This window comes from Sordaria macrospora, chromosome 7 (assembly GCF_033870435.1).
Source record: "Sordaria macrospora chromosome 7, complete sequence".
Lineage (NCBI taxonomy): Eukaryota > Fungi > Ascomycota > Sordariomycetes > Sordariales > Sordariaceae > Sordaria > Sordaria macrospora.
Genome location: NC_089377.1, coordinates 2,004,623 through 2,025,704, shown reverse-complemented (window position 1 = coordinate 2,025,704; position 21,082 = coordinate 2,004,623). Strand labels below are relative to the sequence as shown.

Below are 21,082 nucleotides of genomic sequence, written 5' to 3'. Positions count from 1 at the left end.
CTCTGTGGTCCTTGTCTTCCTTCTGTCTCCCGTCTGTAATTACAATACGGCTGGCCGTCTTCAATTCTTCCGCCTTGTGTCACCATCTCTCTGGGCCGCCAAAGAAATTGCCGACCTCTCTCTCTAGTGTCTGTTGTTCCACAAGTCTTCCACAAGATTTGCCCTCCCGGTCCCTCTCTTCACATTCGTCAGTTTGCCCGCGCACCCTCTTGTTGATCCTCTTCTTTACCCGCCCATAGTTACCCAGAGGCAATAGAGTCTTTGGACAGCCAATGCCCTTTAGCGCATGGTGCGATGATGCAATCGCTTTCGAGGTAGGACCAAAATGGCTATCTCGCTACTATTGTTGTCTTCGTTTGCCATGCAGGTATTGACGCCGTTGCGGTTTGTTTGAAGGTATACGTACACATACACCATACCGCGCCAGACACGATACGCAGCCATTCTTGCTCTGATAGCCACCCAAGGTACCCTTTCCGATGATGCTGACTGACACTATATCACCGTTTCAAAGCTCAAGATAGCAGTCCGTACGCGCGTTCATCACCCGCAAAAAGATGCCGCCCTTAATATTACATGTATGGGAATAAACAGAACGGAGCAATTCATCATTCCGCGGGCGCCCGGGGCGGGACTGGCGGGCGGGCGGACCGTGGACGGGATGAGCGGCCGGCGAGAAAGACTCACTCGTGCATAAAATACAGACATCCTCAGCCCTACAGGATGGCCGACCGACGCAGGTCGCGGCCAAATCCCCGACCTACCTTACCTAGCAGCAGTAAGCAGCCTGCCCGCGCGCGCGCGCACGTCCTGCCCTGCCTTGCCCTGCCCTGCCCTGCCCAGCAGCCAAATGGACAGTGTGCCTGAATTCTGTCGTTGGAAGTCTGCGTAACGGCGGCCATCAGACCGTCAGAACTTGGACCCGAACTCTCATTAGCTTGCAGATGGTGATCGATGTCGCGGCGAAGGATTCGGTGCTGAAGCTACAGTGTCACAGTGTTAAGAAGCCCCAACTGCGTGCAAAGCTGCCATGGTCGCGCACGTTCAGACTTTCAAGATGCAATATAATCGAGCCTTAAGGTCGTAGTTTGACGAGTAAAAACGTCGAGATTTTGGACCTCAATCGCTCTCTGTAGCTTCACTCATGCTCTTTTATGAACTACCACCAGGAAGTCATGGGTGGCTATACCAGAGGTTGATCAACCCAACTACGTACGTACACAGTATAGTGGCAGTATCTTCCCGATGCTTCGCTAATGCCACCCATGATGCCATTGATATCACTTCAGCGTACTGCTGCGATATCTGAATGAAACTGTTATCTTCACCGCTCATACGGAACAAATAAGAAGAGTCAATCTCTGGTATGTAGGCATCGCACAATACCTAAATCCCGACGTCACTAATGAAAGTCCCATGACTGAAAATTGGCCGTTGTAACGAAATATTCGATGGCGTGCTGGCTTAGCAGCCAAACAGTGTACATACAAAGCACAGCCATCCGCTTCAATCGGTCGGTCGGTCGGTCGGGTCGGCGTATTGAACGCCCCGGTAAAGTACATGATGGAATAGCGGGTGGAAAATACACCGAGTGAGTAAAAACAGGCGGGAGTCCGAGCTGATAAAATGAATGTTGGCTATAGTACGTGTACGCAACCTGAGGCCTGTGAGGCCTGTGAGGTCTGTTCTGTAAATTCCGAACAGCAACGGCGCAAACTACCTACTACTCACACATACCTACCTACCTACTTACCTCACTTTCTCTCGAAAAATATTTTTCTGAACTAGTTCAGGCCAATTAGAGAACGTTTTTCGAAAGTAAACCAATTAAGACTTGGTATCCTAAATAGTCGCTAAAATACTAATGTAATTATTACAACTTTTCTACTATTTTAAAGAGAGCTCAAAGCCTACTTCTCTCTACAACCGGCTACAATAGCGCTTTTTATAAACAGTATTATAACTATTTTATGTAAAATTATTGAAGAATTCATTTAAAAGCTTCAAATGCAACTTTAAATTACTAAAAAGTTTATTAAAACTATTAACGCTACTTATAATATCTTTAATATTCCCGCTTCATAAGGTTTTTCTCCGTATCTATATACCTATATCTAGTTACCACTGCAAGTACAACTTATTATTTAGTATTGGTAAAACTTAATTGTAAAATTCATTTATTTATTTATTTATACCTACTACTCATAATGATCCAAATAACTTGCACAGTTCAGTTACAGCCTCATACCATACCATATGCTTGCTATTAGCCTAGGTAGGTAGGTGGCTGTTGGCATAGCAAGAATTCTGGGATATTGAGAGACGGGAGTTGGGGAACCCTATGGTGGTCTGCGTCTTTGCGGAGAGAGTCCAGTGACCCATTTGGAGACGGGACGGACGGCGGGAGGATGGAGTTTGGAGTTGTTGTTGGAGAGGGTCGGGTGGGACGAGGGAGGGGGAACTCGACGTAACGAAAGGATTGAACGAAAGAAAAACGCGGCGCCCGCCCGCCCACTGCCCTGCCCTGCCCAGCCCTATGGACGTGTCAGTGCGTTCAATTAGTTACTGTAGTTATCTTGTCGTTACGCAGTACGGTAAGGTTACGTTTGAATGGAGCAACGAAGAGGTACAAACAGCAACAAAGAGGCTGACGATCGCACATCGTAGTGTAGCAGACACTTTTGAACGGCGGGGGTGTCGTCGGCAAATGACTTGGTTCTCCCAGGATCATATCATCAACTTCATGTTTTTGAATCGATTCGTTGCTACATATCCGATGAGTTTCGGAAGATAACCTGAACAGAGTCGCAGTGGCAGTGGTATCAATCGATCCCAGACCCTGTCTTTCTGTACATTATCGTATCTTCTTGAGCAAGAACGAATGCGACTGCGACTGCGACTGCGACTGCGACTGCGACTTTGTGTCCTTGCTAGTAGCGGTGCTTTTGTGGTGCTAGCGTTCGGTGCAGTGGCTCGGGTGGTGAAAAAGGTCCCGGTTGGGGAAGTTGGAGACTCTGACGAATCTGCGGACCTTGTGCGGTTCCCCCATGGGCTGGAGCAGGTGTTTCTTTTGTGGAACACAAAGAAACGGGGGAAGTCAAGAAGAACCGTTACGAGCTTCCATTTGATTTGTGCGTTCGTTCGTCCCATCTTGTGCGACCACGACCCGCGGACCCTGGTCTGAGAGAATGCTGCGTGTTAGTGATAGATGGTGATTAGTTGGAGATGAAAGATAACCTGCTAAATTTGGGTAATTAGCCCAAAATATCTCCGTTAACCACCACCATCTTCTCTGTGGCACTCACAAAACCAACGTCTTTCTCAGTTCATTGGTGTCCCAATATTTAAACGAGTGGCATTTTGAGCACACACCACTTTCATGTATGTAGTGAGTGAGTCCGAAATCCGATGCCCGCTGTTTCTATCTTGAGAATGTTATTGTTGTTGCTGAAACCCTCCTTAGGTACCTTATCCTTTTTTTTTTTTCTCTTTCCAAAATGAGTTATGTGAATGCCCAGTGCAGTGTGTTGCTGAATCATAGCCTGCATGTTTCAGTTACTATCGGCGGACGGGAATTGCTTTCTTGAGAAACTTCCTACCATAATTCCCTGGTCTTGGAACCTTCCCGGGTACGGAGCGCGCAGTGGTACGCAGCAACAACAACAACGGCTTGAATATTGCAATATTCTGGAACCGTAGATATAGTAGGCTACCATTTCTGCAACCCACCCACCTGCTTCATTTGTTCCCGACACCAAGGTCTTGGTTTCCCGCCGGTGAGGTCCGGTTGCACAGGTGGTATGTGTGTATGTATGTATGGTATAGGTCCGGTATGGTGGGAGAGGTGGTTCTGGTTCAGTACCCATCTCCGTTCCACGTGCCTTGCCATGCCTTACCAACGTTCTGTCCAGAGTAGAAGGAGTTTGAGAGGGAATATGCGCAGAAGTTTTCGCTGATGCCATCTTCGTTTCATGGTACTTCTTTGAACATACCTGATATTTCATTGAGCAACACAGCTGACTTTGAACCGTTGAGCAAGTGAGGATCTGTATGAGATATATGTCAGCAGAAGCCCATAATAGCCCCATGTTAGGGGTGGGCGATAGGCGGTCCCGGTGCAGCGGGCCATGTAAGCCCTCCTTCATCTTGCCTCAGCACCTTGTCTGTAATGCCGCGTGTGTGTAAGTATGGATATGTGTGTGCTAGATGCATACTTCAGGGGACATGGGGCGGGCGGGCACGACAACCACAGAAGCCGGGAGACACTGACACTCATGAGGGCTTGGCTTTCCATCATACTGAACCGATGAAAACGCGGCAGTTGAGGGGCCCAGACTTGGAGTCTGACTTCTGAGGGAGAAAAGGTCCGAGCCGCCCCATTCATGATAACGCTCATGCTTCCGGTGATGAAATTAGGAACTCTGTTGTGTATGATATCTCAAGTTCATTGAGGGTGTCTTGACCCACCCCTGAAATATTGTCGGCCGCCTAGCGCGCTGTATGTCCAACGAGACTCGAGAACCATAATTTCAGCTTTTCCTTTTGAGAACAGAGGAGAAGCAGAAGTCAGTCGCCAAGCTTGTTCTCTTGTCTTGGCAGGTCCGACATATCAGGCTCATACGACCTTTTGAACCAAAATTCCCTTTTAGCTTTCCATGTTGGCGTTTTCAAGCGATGATGTGTAACTTGACGAGACGGAGCAAAAGGGGCAAACCCTAACCCTCGGCCACCCTCTTGAAGCTGAGACCCAATGGCCAAACACAAAATGCTACGCATACTGTCTGCTGCAAGAAAACGTTGCATAGGAAGAGCACAAAAGGACCACGAGGCTGTGACGAATTGAGTAGAGCATAGACAGGAATTTCCTAATACAGAAGGTGAGTTTGTTTTCGACTCGATACGAAAACAAGAACGAATGAAGCCAACAATATTTTTGTCCAGGCGATTGGTAAGAGGCGTGGACGGTGTGTAATGGCCGCTATAACTCCGCGAGCCAAGCTGGCATAATGCGCTTAATACTGCCTCTGAACGCATAGAACCACCCATTTTGGGAGGCCTTCACGCTTCACTGAAGAGTGAAGCGCGTCGACATTGTGGAGCTTCACGCATGTGAATATCCCAACGAACGAAGAAAGAACACGGTAAGGGGTGCTTATAGTAAGCTTCCCCATCAACCAGCTCACAGCCCAAATGCCAGCCCTACAGATTCCGTAACCAGTAGCGGAGACAGTTGATAATGCAGGGACTTCGTGGCTTGTCGAGGGCAGAGATGGTGGCGACGTTGGAGAGGAGTAAGCACCTTAATGTGCAAGGGGATGGGCTTAGCTGGGAGCGTGGTCCTGTTCGTGATAGGTTAAAGTCAACAGTGATCTGGTTGTGCCCTGTGCCACAGAAAGTGGATTGTACTCCATAAGGCAGACCACTTCGAAATTGCGTGCATCATTTGCTGGGACTGTAGATACCCGATGTGGATAGCTTCTGTTGAGTGTCAAGAAATTTTCACGGGTGTGTGTCGTTAGTGGTGTTTTGTACAAACATATCACTCGATAGTCCCAAAAATTATCGTGAGGAGGCACCAACACAGCAAGAGGAGCTCCTTCCTAGAAGAAGGCGCCAACATCAAGCCCTAGATTTACCTTCCTTTCCCGATTGTACTCTTTCTACCAAGCCCTCAATCTTGTTGGTACAAGGCATGAATCGACACTTGGAGGGGTGCCAACGGCGTTGATATCTTGATCACTGAATAGGAGTCACCCAAGCCGCATTTCATGCCGCTTTTTGAGGTCTTCCGCAATCTTGTTTCCAGAACGGGAGCCTGATCGACATCATCCGAGGCCAGAACGTCCCAGCCGCTAGCTTGCAGAGACAAAAGGGCAAGCAGCACTCGGTCCAGGAGGGATCCCCGAGCGGTTGGTTCCAAGGGGCCATAGAACCAGAGGGCTGTTCCTGGCCGGAACATGGAGCAGTGACACTCCTTGGCGCTCCAAGCACTCTCGAACCCGGCTGAGATTTTGATAGCCCGCCGGAGTTTCTCCCCTAGAAGGCCGTGACTGGATGATCTTGACTTTTCAGAGCCTTGACCTTGAGACCATGGGTGGATTGCCGCGGTAAAATCTTGTTGACAACTTGACAACAGATATTGCTGCTTCACCTTCGAGGGGTATCCTGGTGCCTAGAACGCGGGTCGGCCCACCGCGAGAGCAAGAGAGAAACCTACTTCCGAGGTCTCCACCAGATCTTCGAACTGCAGACGTCAAGGCCTTACAGCAATCACCAACAGACGACTCAATAGTAGTGGATTTAGTGTACCTCGGGCGCCACTGTCGTCAGAGTCACCAACGCCTGGTGTTAACAAGCAGCTGGTGGTACATTGACGAGTTGTCGTCAACATGGCTTGTCAAGCCGGTCCGAAGAGCCAGTGGTTTGAGTTTCAGGCTTTGAGCAGCTGCTTGAAATGGCTCGAGCTCGAAGCATAGCTGAAGTCGTAATCCTCGAGTTTCTTCCCTTCATGGTCATGCCGGGGGCAGAAATATCGACTTATTGGAGGCCTAGAGATTGAAGGTATTCAGTTACTGGACACAATAGTTTTCAGGCGGTTGGCTGTGAATAACGAAACACACAGCAAATGGCCTGAGAGGCCTTGGTATGGGCGATTACTGGTTACACAGGCTCAGACAGGCTGATTGCAGGCTTGGATCTCAGGACACGAGTGGTGATGCAACGGCACCGGGTGATGAAATTGGCAACACGCACTGCCACTGCCCCAAGGTCTACCCCGTCAATGCCAGGCAGATTTGGCGGCTTTCTTGTTCAGTGTCGGTTTTGTGCTTTGTCCCGGTACAACAGCTGGTATTCTCAGGTGCGCGTCGCCGTAACCGTTGTCGTTTGGTATCGTGGTGAGGGGGCTTCCCAAACCTCGAACTTTTCAGGCAGCCGAATTTCCTTGCACCGGACTGGTGGGCTTGTACTCGCTGGCGGCCGCGCCGAGTTGAAGTTGGGTTGGGCGGGCGTTGTCACGTTCGGACTGTTGGCTTTCCTGTTTGTGGTGTTACGGCGAAACTTCCAACGTAAACCGGATATTGGAACAAGGGGAAAGGTACGACCGTACGTTAGCCCATTACATCCTGGTACTGACACCGTCCGGTAGGCGGCTCGTCATCTGGCCAATCATAAAGCTTTAGCTAGATTGGTAATACATACCAATACACATATTTATTTCTGGGCAAATTCTTAGCAAAGCACGTTCCAATAGTTGACTAGCAATCCTTGCCAGCCTTCAACAGGGACAGACGCTGCAAGCTCAGATCCTTCGCTGGTAAGGCATTCGACGACATCAACATTTGCATCAGAACTGTCCCATCGCGACTTCTAGCGCTGTGACGGAGCCATAGTCTTGGGGAAAACAAGGTAAAATTTCCAATAAGCTCCAGTGACTTGTTCCCAACGTGGACACCTATTCGTCGGGACGGACACATGTCCGAACTCGGCACACTGAGGACCGACGCGGGGGAAAACTCGGCCTTCGCTCTTCCGGCGTTGTTTTCACATTCTGCTGTTTTCAGTTTATGGTGCCCTTGATGTGGTGAGCACAGCCACATTCACCTGGGACATAATGATCGAAGTGTATGCTGATTCTGATAGTTATAGGTATTGACTGCCGCACGTGGTCTTATGAGGTGAAATAAGCCAATTCATGTTTGCCATTGGTCAATCGGACTCAGCAGGAAGGCAGGCACTCAATGCCTGAAGTGCTTGATCACCTCCGGAGAACACTCCGCTGACCCCGGCATAGACTTTCACGAGTGCCGAGTTGGAAACAACACAACAGCCAGCGACACATTAGTCGTTACATCGAGGCGGCGTCAGCATGGCTCAGCAGCAACAAATGGAATTTTACAAATTGCAGAAACGCAAAAAGAAAGCCCTTTGTAGGAGCTACAGTTGCATGCAAACCAACTCTGTGCCGTATTGTTTACGACGGTCACTAATTACCCCTAGCTTCGAACTTGTCAATGATATGGAGAATTGGACAATGGGGGGCCGGGGCAAATGGATGCCAAAATCCACTCTGGACCGTGCGGAATCTTCACAACAATGGCGTGCTCGGGGTCTAGAGTTCAATATGGGTCCGTGTCTTTCGGTCGTTGGTGCAGAACCATCAAGAAAAAAGAGGATCTAATGCTAACCTTGCCAAGACAAGATCAAGACCCCTATGAAGTTGAGGAGCACCCCATCAAGGCCCTTGTTCCGGACATGCGACCCTACCTCCGCGGTCCCTCTCTCTCCAGTCTTGACTCATCATCTCAGCATTGTTTACTAACTCTACTCTGAGTTGTCCACACATTACTGGATCTACAGTTACATGGGACTGGAGCCGTTAGACTGTGGACAGTGGACAAGCCAAAACCCGTGGTGTAGTGCCAAGTGGGTGCCCCAACAGGAGTTGATAATCATGTGAAGAGATTGGTTATCATGATCTGCTCATCTCGGTCACCACCCAGGCGTGCCAGGACCACTTTTTCACTTTTCAGTGGTGGTGTTCTGGGCCCACGGCCTGTGCTCGGCGGTTTAAAGCAATTCGAAGGCGTAGGCTGGGTGTCCTCCATCATTTCGACAAGCCCTGGACTCGTGGAGAAGGGGGAGGTGGTTGACCCCTGAGATTTGTTGACCAGTCGATTTTATTCTCCTCGACCGTGTAGGGCTAGCGTGGATTTTGCCAAAGTTGGCAAAGTTGGGCAGCACGACAAGCCCAGCTAACCCTGGGTCCATCTAACGGCGAGCCGTGACTCGTCCAAAGGCGGCTGCTGACCTGCTGGCATTCCCGCTGTTACAGCCCTACGGCCGCCTGCCCAGAGATACGTACAGCCTACAACCAGGAAGTAAGCAATTCACGGTGGGTGAGAAATCCGGGGAATGAGCTTGGGCAGACAGGGATTGTCGACTTTGTCATTGTTTGGGACCGAACCCTTTCCCTGGTTTTCGTCTCGCAAAGAGTCGAAAGCGACGAAAGCGATGAGAAAAGAAACCAAGACTTCGTTTGGCACGCTCCGGACTCTTTCTCCTCACCGCTAGTGGACTGATATCCAGTCAAAAGCCATCTGTAAATGAGATGCATCAAGCCCATCGCATTTTGCCCAAAATATCTCGTCGTGAGGGTGTCAAGATGCAAGGTCTGACAGGGGTAAGCAGGGTTAAATGTCAAAATTAGGCCACGATATCTTTTTGCTTGGTGGTTAATATGGTGTCCCAAAATTAGCCCACATTCTCTGGTAGGCTTCTTGTGGATCTTCTCGAAATATGGCAGCCTGGAGACAGACCCACTTGGCTAAACTCTTTTCTATCAGCTCCGTTTGGAAAATGCTCCACTAAAACCCAACCGTTAGAGCGGCTTGCACCGTAGCGCTACGGTAGCGCACCGTTCTTTCCTAGCGTCACCGTCTCTGAACCCCATTGACCCCACAGGTGTCCGCACTGCCCGCACCGGGCCCCGTCTGCCCATCAATCCACGGCAAGGATACACGGACCTCGTCGAGTCGTCGCTATCCATTTCCCCTTCTGTCTTTTCTACAATCTCCAACAAGTCACATCCGAATCCCACTCACCACCATTGTACCCCAAGCACACCTGCAATGGCTGCTCGTAAAACCATCCACCAGCGAGCGAGTCCTTTTGATTGACGCGGGATTCACATCGGACAGGCCTTCCATTCATTCAATTCACCCCCCCCTTACGACGCCCTCGCCCTTTGCGTGACAACCCAGTGGTACGGTTGCTATGTTCATGGATTTCATATCCATTTCACCCTTCTTTCCGGAATCCGATGTAAATTACAAGCTAAGCCCTGCTTCACAGACTACTACACCATATACAACAGTACCTACGAGAGAGACTTGAAGGCTCCTCATGTACTGTACCACCATGACCGAGGTCCCCGCAACACCGAAAGATGGTCGGTTTCAACATGATAGTTGCTTCATGGCTTGCGAGACATGCTGCCGCTCACAGTCTTGAGGCCTGGGCAGCAGAAGAGGAAGACGCGGAGGCATGAGCAGAAGGGTCAAGAGCCCCAGGCGATCTGGTACACCCAGCCCTGATAACATTGGACCAGTTAATTAGCCCTCGAAAGGCAGAGAGGGGGGACATTGGGGACAGAGACAGTGAGGGGGGGCCCGACCCCGAACCTTGACTCCGTCCCCGTCTCCGACCGTCGCCAGCCCGCGGGTCTTCATGATCTGGAGGTCGGCCAGGGTCCAATCGCGTACCAAGAGGTGCGCTGCAGAGTTCTCTGGACTCAGGGATTCATGGCCGTCCCAACCACTGCAGTGTCTCTTCATGCAGGCTCTTGGCCCAGCCTACTGCACCGTTCTGCAAGACCCGCAGAGACCACTCAGCCCAAGGCTGCTGCAGGGTCAAGGGTGCCAGCCCTGAGGTACCCTTGTGGACGGATCTTCGAGAGAACCAGAACTGCCAGAAGCACCCAATGTACCGTCTACTACGGGGCTGTGTTGGAATGGGTACAAGATGTAACACCAATATTGTTGTAACTCCGTACACTTCTCTCTTCACACCCTTCCTTCTCTTCTTGGGCCATTTGGATATATAACATGATAGCCTCCTCCTCATTCCCTCTTCGAGTTGCTATCCCACCACAGTGCCTCTTACCTTTCCAACCAAGACCATCAACATCATACAACCCACATGTCTGTATATCTTCAGAGTCGAGGGCTTGAACCTTACCCATCAACCATGTTCACCATGCAACAACACCACTACGCTTACCAGGCGCAACAGCCTCAGCCACCCCGCCAGTATTCCGGCCACGGAACAAGCAGTGCCTTCAGCAGCTCGGCAAACCCTGATGAGGATTGGACAAAGATCTCGGATCTGGCTGAGCGCAGAAGAATCCAGAACCGCATTGCCCAGCGCAATTACAGTATGTGATCAACAAGACCTGCAATACCTGGCAACAGTTAGATGCTAATACTCGAATCACAGGGAAGAAGCTCAAGAAGCGCCTGGAAGATCTCGAGAGGCGGGCCGGCACATCAGATGATTCCTCGTCACCCGGAACAGAAAAGACTAGCCCAGCCAGCAAGACCACAAAACGCACACAACAACAAACTGTAAAGCCCCAAAAACAGGCCTCGGTCTCGCAGCAGAAGCAAGCACCGGCCACCAGGAATCAGTTCACACCCCCGCTGCATCCCGAAGACGAGTACACCTTCAGCACGTACGACGAGAGAGACCGGTCGCATTCGCACTCGCCGCCCATGTTCACCTACCCATCTTACCCTCCTCCCCCCGAGGAGATGATGTACGCTCCCGTGCAATCCTACCGGGCGGTGACAACAGAGGCAACCTATCCCGAGTACTACACCACTGCGCCAGTACCGGTGACGCTTCCCTCCATGACACACTTCAGCGACGCTATCAAGGGTGAGCCGGGCTACCCCGGGGCGGAGGATAATGTTTACATGAACTATGGTTATCTCTCGGGTGTCGACATGAATACCGGGGCTCCTTCACCATACGACAACATGCCTCACGTGAGTTCCTCCGTACGAAGCTACATTGCTTCCGACCTTCATCACCATACCCTTAAGCGGGAACATCGTTGCTGATGATGGATGGCAATAGACTCCTCCTCTGCAACATCCTTACGATCACTCGGCGAGCTGCTCCGATTCGGGCAGCTACGAGTACCCTACGACACCCTTGTCGATGCCTGGCTCCCCGGGCATGGGCTCGCAGCACATGTGAAGCCTCTCCCTTCACTCAAAGCCGCTTTCATTGCCAACCATGGTGTTGATCAGACGCAAACTTAATTCGCTTCTACCCTGTACAACTTTTCGGTGCTCACAGCCCATGTGGGAATTTTGGAGACAAGGATTCTTATAAAACAAAGGGACAAATCGGTTGGGCGGCCATTCTACTTCTTTCTTTTGTTTGATTTTTACGACTCGAGGACAGGCATAGCGCAGGTTTTTGCGGATATCATTTTCTTGGAATTACAGCGTTTACGTGGGTTCGAAGTGCTCGAACACGCTTTACGAATTAAAGATTTCTTCAAGTTTTCCATTTGTTCTGGGTTAAAGAGACATTTAAATACCATCACATCTTCACACACTATACTGAGTATCCCTTGTTTGTTTGATTTGATGATTACCAGCAGCTAAGCTTAGCTTGCTCAACGGGGAATACTTTACTCTATCTATGGTACTCCGCGGAGTGGACATAACCCCATGAATTCAAGGGTCTTACCAATTCCATCCATCTGGACAAGGTAGCGACATACCGAAATCTTGTTCTCGTCCCAAGACAATAGTTCAATCTCGTGATTGCAATCCCGGTAGCGTATCACATTCAATAGTGCTGGTCCTGCTGGCTTGTCCTGGCACGACCTGCCCTCCACTTGGACGGTAGAACCGGCACTGGATGATCGACGGGCGACCAGACCAGACCAGGCCAGGCCATTTCAATTTTCCTTTCTCCTCCAAGTAGCCCCCCACGTGCTCACACCAACTCAAAAGCAGCAAAGACAGACGATGGAAGCTTAGGAGTAGGGCTGATGGGGGTAGTCAATAACTTGTAACAGACGATAAGGCGACGATGTTAACCGCTATAGCAGCTCAGTTTTGTGCAAAGCACTCAGTCACCAGTGGACAGACAACAAATCTTCACTCTTGCTGTGACATGACTCTTCCCATCGTCACCGTCGTCGTCATCAATCAACGATGAGGAAACCTATCAAGAAGAAGAAGCAAAAAGCAAAAGGCACAATCACCCGGCAATACCTAACCACCCAAGGTGAGAAGAGTGAGACGGACAGGTCCGTACGGGACCCGACGGGGTGGGAAAATGCAATGTGTGTAAGTATGTGAGAGGAGGAAGAATAATTAAGAATCTGACAAAGAACCCTAGGTTCGCTAGATACACTGCCTTTCTGGGACAAGCCATCTTCTTTGAGTCAACTTAACCCATTCAATTTGGGGAATCAAACATATCACTGTGCTGGGCTCGACTGGCAGGCTGGCACGCAAAAAGATCCTCAACTATTCCATATTAGCAACTAGCGCGCTTTTTATCGAATCTGCTTTCGAAGTGTACATAGCTCGCTGGTGCTTGCTTGACAAAAAAGAATCGAGACAGGTTCACACAGGCTGACGACGACGAAGCGAGAGAAAGACTTCCAGGGGTAGGTATTCACTGTGAATTAGTTCTGGCATTGACTAACAGATAGATAACGGATTGACGAGCGAGGATACTAGATGGACAGCTAGGAACAAGCAAAGCCACCAGAAGCAAAAGCAAAAGCGAAGCAAGCCCAGCAGCATACGTATTCCCGTCGGTAGGTAGACAGTAGGTAGTAGGTAGTGTAGTAGGTAGTGTAGTATCAGGCAAGCCAACAGTGTGTTATTTGGCGATGCTATACTGTCGTAGAAGCACTTATCGGAGTCACCTGTCCCTGCCCTGCCCCCTGCATCTCCAGCATCTACCATAGACGACACCGCACTGTACCTAACGAATGGAACAGAACAACATGGCATGACATGGCACGTTCACAATCGATATCGATTGTTGGAGCAAACCGCAGCTGTTGATCGGACATTCATGGACGGTGCCTTTTTAAACGAACAACGACACTTTGACTGCACTGAAAGATTCCTGCAAGCCTACTGTAACCCTCTGGGCGCCACCAAGTAGGTAAAAACAGGGGGTGCACAGGGGTGCCCAGTCGCTTAGCAAAAGAGGAGGTTCTAGTGATAGCCACCCTCTGGATTCCTATTCATTGCATCTTTTATCTTTTTATTTTGTCTTTTTTCTTTCTAATAATAATACTATCTATAAAAACCAACGATATTTTCAAATCTACATAGCTATAATTCGTATTAATCTTAGGCTCATCTATATTGTTAGTATATAAAATCCTATATAAATAATCTTATTGACAGTATTTAACTTTTCAATTGTTTTTAGAAACATAATAGAAAACTTCAAAATTACTACTGTATTTGAAACGGATGACGAATATGTTTGCTGCAATACCCTAACTAGCTTATAATAATAGCACCAGTATAGGAATGCTACAGTGAACTATGCATTTGTAGCAGAGCGGAGCGGAAGCGGTAGTAAGTACGATAGCAGTGCTAAAGGAAGCAGCATAGTTGCAAATACAATAGAGTGATGTTATAAAAGAGGTCTTAGAGAGAACTCTGCCCTCAAGACAGAAGAGTTCAAAAGACTCTGCACTGTGAGAAACAACTATTATAGTAAACTCTGCACTATAAGAGTAGACTGTATTGTATTATTTGGATTGTGCTTGCTTGCTTGAGGAGTGACTAACCAGAGTGTAGAAGCTTGTGTAAGTTAATAAGAGTGCTTGTAAAAGCACTATACTATGAAAGGAATGAACTGAATTTATGAGCTTCTGGTGCATTCTATAATAACAAATTATTTTAGAAGATATGCTGAACAAGTTAGAGAATCTCAAAATACAGTGGCAAAACCTCTGTATTCTAGCACGTTCTGTGGAGGCTGAGTCGACTAATTCCGTAGAAAGAATAGTTCAATTAGCCTTCTATACTACAAGGTAGTATAAGGCAGTTACTATGACAGCTGGCACCATCTGGGCTGTCACATGCCTGCTATCAAGCCTCCTATTCACATGGGTGCTGTTCAATCGGGTCATCCCATTCACGGGTTTGGTTGTTACTGGTTATCGCCTGTGGTCTGGGTATAAAACCCAGCTCTGGCATCAATGTTACGAACTTGAGCGGTACAAGGGCCGCCCAGACCACCGGGTCCCGGCAGGCCTGCCCAGAAGAACTGGTGTAACCCTCAAAAGCGCAGGTGGACCATAAGCATGCACAGGCTCACCAATGCACCTGCTCACAGTGAGCAAAGACCCTCGTGAGCACCACACACTAGATAGACCTATGGGGCTCGACAAGAGCATCCGGAGACAGATATCTCGCAGAGGGCGAGCAGGTATAAAGGGACTACGGGAGAACTCAGATTGTCAGATAGTTCGACAGTAGTCAATAGATCATTATCACCCGAGACCAGTATTACGAGCATACTTGTTGTGAACCCTTTGGCTTCACCGAACAGCACTGATAGTCTTTACCTTCAAACTATCCCACTTAGGCAGATCAGACTGCCGTTCGTCACAATCAAGCGTTCCCTTTTGAGATTTCTTTTCTCTTCAGCTTCTTATTCTTAGTCCAAGATAATCAAATCGTACACAACGTGCCTTCTGGTTACGCTGTGACAGTTACAAGGCATAGTACTAGCCACACGTTAACATATATCTTTTGTAATCTTTCTTTTACTCGTATTTGACGTATCCTTCACAATAACTTTAGATTTTAACTTCTAAATTCTATTTATAAAAATGTATAAAATAAAAGTAGTTTGCTATTTATTCTAACTACTTCAATCGGCTTTATTAATAATTATCTCGTTAGTTTTAGAATTATATACAACGCTATTAGAAAAATTGAAGGAAATAAGAGCTTTATCAAAATTAATAATAAACCGCTTAGTGTTTTGTTAATAAGAAGTAGGAAGTTAATTAAGAAAAGACAAAAAAGATTGAAAAAATAAAAAAGAAAGTTAGTATACTTTATAGAGTATTAGCGGTTAATATATTAACCAGTCAATTTTATTCTCCATGGGCAATATAGTATTGCTGTATACGAATTTGAAGAAGTTAATAGTTAAACAAAGGTAATCTCTTAGTAATTTTTAAAAATTATTATATAAGTGGACGAAGTATAATATAATAATACTATATCAATATGACAGGCTAGGGTACATATGCCCAGACGGCCAACCCTATAAAAGAAAAGACGATGTTCTGCTTGCAAGGCAGAACTCGGAATGCACACTATATAGCCAATGTCAACCTGTGACACTACCTCTCCTTAAAGCGAAGTTATCTTTTAATAATCTTCAAGATAAGGCCTCAGCCCCGGCCCCATTTCCGAGGGCGACAATGTCGCGGAGGATTTATCGCAATGCGATGGCTTATATAGCACTACCTGAAAATGCACCTTCCTGCTAAGTTGGACATTTTCCAATGGGCCGATACGTGGTATTTCGGTACTCTTCGATTTGCATCCATGGTTCTCAATTGTCATTGCATTCTTAGGAGCTGCGCTCGACTAAGTGCCGACAAGAGTATCCCGAAATTGCCCTCGAAATTGCCACGGTCGGGAATCGAACCCACCGTTTAAGCAGAACATACTATGACAGGCTGGGGTGCATATGTCCAGATGGCCAAACCTACAAAAGATAGGATGATGTTCTGCTTGCAAGGCAGAACTTGGAATGCACACTATATAGTTAATGTCAACCTATGACAATCAACCTCCGGACTTAACTAAAGGAAAAGTAAAAATTCATATAAAGGTGGCCTATTTACTTATAGAAAATATATTTAAATATTCGCCCAAATTAATCAATATGTACAAATTTGCCTATCTTCCACTTATTATAAAAATCTTTTAAAAGATTCGCTTTAAATTCTAAATAAACCAGCCGGAAAGACAATTCCATACTATAAATAATTTTACTCCTATTATTCCAGTGATTATAAACGGCAGTGATAAGAAATTTAAACCAAAAAGCCGCTTTATAGTAAAACGGATATTATATATACCGGAGCAATAAAATTTCCTTCTTATCCTTTCAAATACGGAATTTCTTATTATTATCACGGCGGTAACAGACCACTACACTAACCAGGCTATGTTTCTGCAAAAGAATACAAATAACTGAAGCTGGCAGTTTGGTCGCTCAAGTGGTCTTATATAGTTTGTCCCGGAAGAGGCACCCGAGTGCATTTCGTGACAGTGGAGAAGCTAGGCGAGATTTTGTAAGATTATTGGTACAGGGAGTTCAGTTAGCGAGCCTGGCAACTGCACGGCACTCGCTTACATACTTAGATTAAATATGGCGGCCCGTTTATGTATGCTAAGATATTTAGCTGCTTAAGCAAACAAAATCCAATCGACTGAAAAAAAGCGGTACATACCTACGCTCGGCTCAACAACGCTAGTGGGTTCTGAATGTAACATTACACTTTTGTTGTTGTTGTTGTTGTTGTTGTTGTTGTTGTTGTTGTTGTTGTTGTTGTTGTTGTTGTTGTTGTTGTTGTTGTTGTTGTTGTTGTTGTTGTTGTTGTTGTTGTTGTTGTTGTTGTTGTTGTTGTTGTTGTTGTTGTTGTTGTTGTTGTTGTTGTTGTTGTTGTTTCTTAATTCCGATCTCCGTCGGCGTTTATTCAACATACCACAACTTTTCCTTCTGTGCTCTCTTTGGGAAATTCTTTGCGTCCCAGTGCCTGTCGTCTGTTTCTGCGCAGCTTGGCAAGCCTTCGTATAGTTAAAGTAAAACGATTAACGACAGGGGCTCTTCTTCTCTTCTCCTCTCTCTTCCTTCCAAGGCCCGACAAGGCACAGTAGCGCCGCGGCGGCGACGGCGACGGCGACGGCGGCAGTAGTGATAGGGAGATACCTACCTTAGGTACTTTTGTAAACAGGCAGGCAGGCATTGCAATCCTTTGGCCCCCCCGGTGGTTCGGGTCCTGCCCGCCCTTTCCTCTTCACAACGACAATTTTTTACCTGACAAGGCGATGCCTAGGAGCTAGTACAGTAGGTGCCCCTTTTTTGCTCCCCGCCAAAGCAAAAGGTCAAGGTATGTATGTACCTAGTTGATATTTTCCCCAGGGTCATTCGGACCAATTGTAGGTGTCCATTTAAACCTTGATCGGTCCTTGACTCCTTCGAGGCTTATCGCGCTTTTCCCTTCCGCGCAGCAGCGATCATAAATGATCGATCCTTAAGCAGCAGGAAGGACGACGATCTTCTAAACTACACTTACAGACTGAGAACGAAAGAGTCTGGTGTCACCTGGTCCAGAACCCAGCCTCAAGCTATATGGGACCCAATTAGATGAGCATCCATGTTGGCTCTTCGAGATCACCAGCACAGTGTTCCCGAAAACCAACTGAATCAATTAATCCACTCCAAACTAACTAACTTACACACTTCCCCTTCGCCGCTGAGTGTGCGCTGGCGCTATACACGACCGCCCCTCGCCAGCGATGTTTGTCTCCTCCCCATGTGTACACTAGATGTATTGCCCGCTAAACTGCCCGTCCGCGGCGCAGCAACGTGTTAACAGGCTCACAGGCTCATCACACTTCCCCAGGGCATGGAAGTCCCCATATCAGTGGAAATTGTTGTTGTTGTTGTTATTGCTGTGTGAAGACCCGCGCATATGCTCATCTGCTGGTAACTAACTATCCTGTCAAAGCCACTTTCTTTTTACCAACCTGCCTTTACTTTTTGGTCCATCCAGATTCCAGTCGGACCCAAATGGCTGACGGCATTTGTCAGGACGGTGGTTTAAGTGCAAGTGGATTGTCAAGCGACTGAATACGAACTTGATACGAAAGCTCCAAAACCCGTCCGGGGTTGACCGCCGTCGCCGTCGGATGTCTTGTCCGGCCAACCGACCGTTCCAGCTCCCTTTCAACGCCGAAGGCCTACATATGTCAACATTCAAGGATAGGGATTCTTTTGGTCTTGGGCTTGGGTGAAGTAAGTGGAATGTGAAACAGGTCCTTTTGGTATCCGAGCCCTACACTATACAGGTGGATCATATCATGGATAGACATGTACGTTAAGGGATGGTTGTCTTGGCAACATTCGGTTCGAGTGCTCCTCTTCGTTTGTGTGAATTCATGATAGATGTACGCTAGGTAGGTATACGGATACGGATTAGCCGCCTGGTCTTTTTACTTTCTGCTTTCTGCTCTAGACGTTCTTCTTCTTTAATGTCTCACGTATCTACTTGGCAGCAAACTAATTAGGTACTTACATAGGACGCCCGTACGTATTCCCCATATCGTATTCCGGTCTCCGGATCTTCATCTGCTATTTTGCCTCAGCCGATATTTTGTTGCGGACCATTATCCCAAAAGACATAACCGCTTGTTAGTGAGTTCATAATAGGCATGTGAATGAGACACACAAGATTAGAAAGATAGCAGTTCTGCTAGCTAGAGCCAGGTAGATCAGATACCTTAGTCGGCTGCGTTACCTAGATCAAACTCCGAAGGGGGCACGGTAGGCAGACAGGGCAGGCAATCATGGCCTTATGGTCTCTCAAGTCCGAGAGAAAGGGGCTACAAATGTCGGAATTAGAGATAGGCTGGGCGAGGGGTAGTAGGAGTAGGAGCAGGGGTAGGTCTGTACAATACACACAACGCTCAGTGGGCCTTTGCCAGACTGACTGGCTGTTGACACCTTTGATGTGTTTGACAGGCTGGGTAGAGTATGTTCTGCCAACAACGTTAGTACATTCATACATAGAGTCTTGTAAACAGTTCAGGGCACCTATGCTGTTGCCAAACCTGCTCGGTGATTGTCTCCTATCAACCCAATCTCGTTTCATGTTTGATGTTTCCCTCTTTCGACCCCTTTCTGCTTCGATGGGATAACAAGCCTACGCAACCTCGCACTCGCGGACCCATCGGTCGGACTTCATGTGACTTGCACAAGATGACGAAAACTTCTATTCCGGGATTTCAGCGAGTTCTTTTGAACTGTCTACCTACCTATCTACCGGTACCGATACCCGGCGGTGTTAGAAATACTGACCGGCCGACCAAAAAGCCTACCTAGTATCAGGCGAGACGAGAGAAGGGAATTGATTAATAAACATTGAAACATAAAATTCGTCCGAAATATGCAGATCCGCAAATGATACACACCTAGATATCTACCTTTGACTCATCGGGCTCAAAAGGCTACCTATCTGGGTAAGAAACTAGGAATTCCGACTTCCAGAGCCTAAAAAGGCTCGCCGAACAAAGTGTGATCTGAGCTGAATGGGCAGGCCGAATATCGAATGGGTAGGATTGGCAAGAACGTCGCAAGGGCAGTTACCGGTGGGAAATAGTCGGACGATGTGCCCGAGCCTGAACTCTGAAAACAACTCCCTTCTGTACTCCGCGAGACTCGCAGTTGAGTTGAGTTGCACTCAGTGGACGGTTTGGAGATGTATTGGTTCGTACCTACATCGGTTGTGACTTCCATCCAGTCCATCCGAGCTTCCTCCGTCTATGTTATCTCAGTTGGGTTGGGTCAGTCAGTCAGTCAGTCAGTCAGTCAGTCAGTCAGTCAGTCAGTTGATTTGGTCGATCGTTACTGTGTTTTGCTCCGTTTGCTCGCTTATTGGATGTTGTGTAATGTGACACAGAAACCAAGAGAAGCGCAGGAGTTGGGGGAAAGAGAAAGGAGAGAGCGAGCTTGAAGGGGCGGGAGCTCTCGGCACAAAGTCCGACTTGCAGGGGCACAGTCCAGAGCTTGCATCCCTTTAACGGTGCATCCCTTTAACAGTGCAAATTTATCATTTTCTGCCAAGACCATACACTACTTCCGGTACTTATTTTGGATTTGTTGGAGGGTGATAGTTACTGCAGACTTGGCAGAGTTTAGGTATCTTTGCAGCCAAGATGTACACATGGATAAAAAGCAAGGCAGGCCGATTGGTCAAGGTTGATCTTGGCACAAAATGATAAATTTGCACCGTTAAAGGGATGTAGGTAGGTAGGGCAGGCGTGAATGCAGGCGTGATGCAGTTGCTGAATAAGTGCTTTAGTGCTTTAGTGCTTTATGTAACGCTGATAGGTACGGCACTTCGTGTGACGGAGCGACGGGGTTCAAGTTGAAGAACTGCTGTGAGTTCGAGTAAATAACCGCCGCCGCATACGCATTGAGGAAGACGAAGTAGAACCTCAGGCTCTGGATCAGTTGAGTTTCGGTGTTGGATAAGTCAGGAATGCTGGGTAAGTAAGTATTCTAACAGTTGTAGTGTCTGTATCCGAATTGTTGCACTTTAGCCCGTGGAACCAAATATCTTTTCTTTTCCCGCAGTGACTGGAGTCTAAGCAAGACAAAAGAAGGATCAACGGGCAATGAGTTACCACGTATGTCCCTATGCTACTGATATTTGTTCTCTGCTACGACAGTACTCTGCTTATTTACAACGACCCCTAAACAGAACTTTTTG

At 47.8% G+C, this 21,082-nt stretch overlaps 1 protein-coding gene across 1 annotated transcript; it reads left to right on the top strand.

Annotated features, from left to right (window-relative positions):
• The first annotated feature begins 10,634 nt into the window (after window positions 1–10,634).
• On the top strand, window positions 10,635–12,402 carry SMAC4_00641 (uncharacterized protein). Its single transcript, XM_003349705.3, has 3 exons — window positions 10,635–10,933; window positions 10,996–11,546; window positions 11,638–12,402. The coding sequence occupies exons 1-3, from the start codon at window positions 10,699–10,701 to the stop codon at window positions 11,758–11,760; spliced, it is 909 nt and encodes a 302-aa protein (XP_003349753.2). The 5' UTR covers window positions 10,635–10,698; the 3' UTR covers window positions 11,761–12,402.
• The last annotated feature ends 8,680 nt before the right edge of the window (window positions 12,403–21,082 follow it).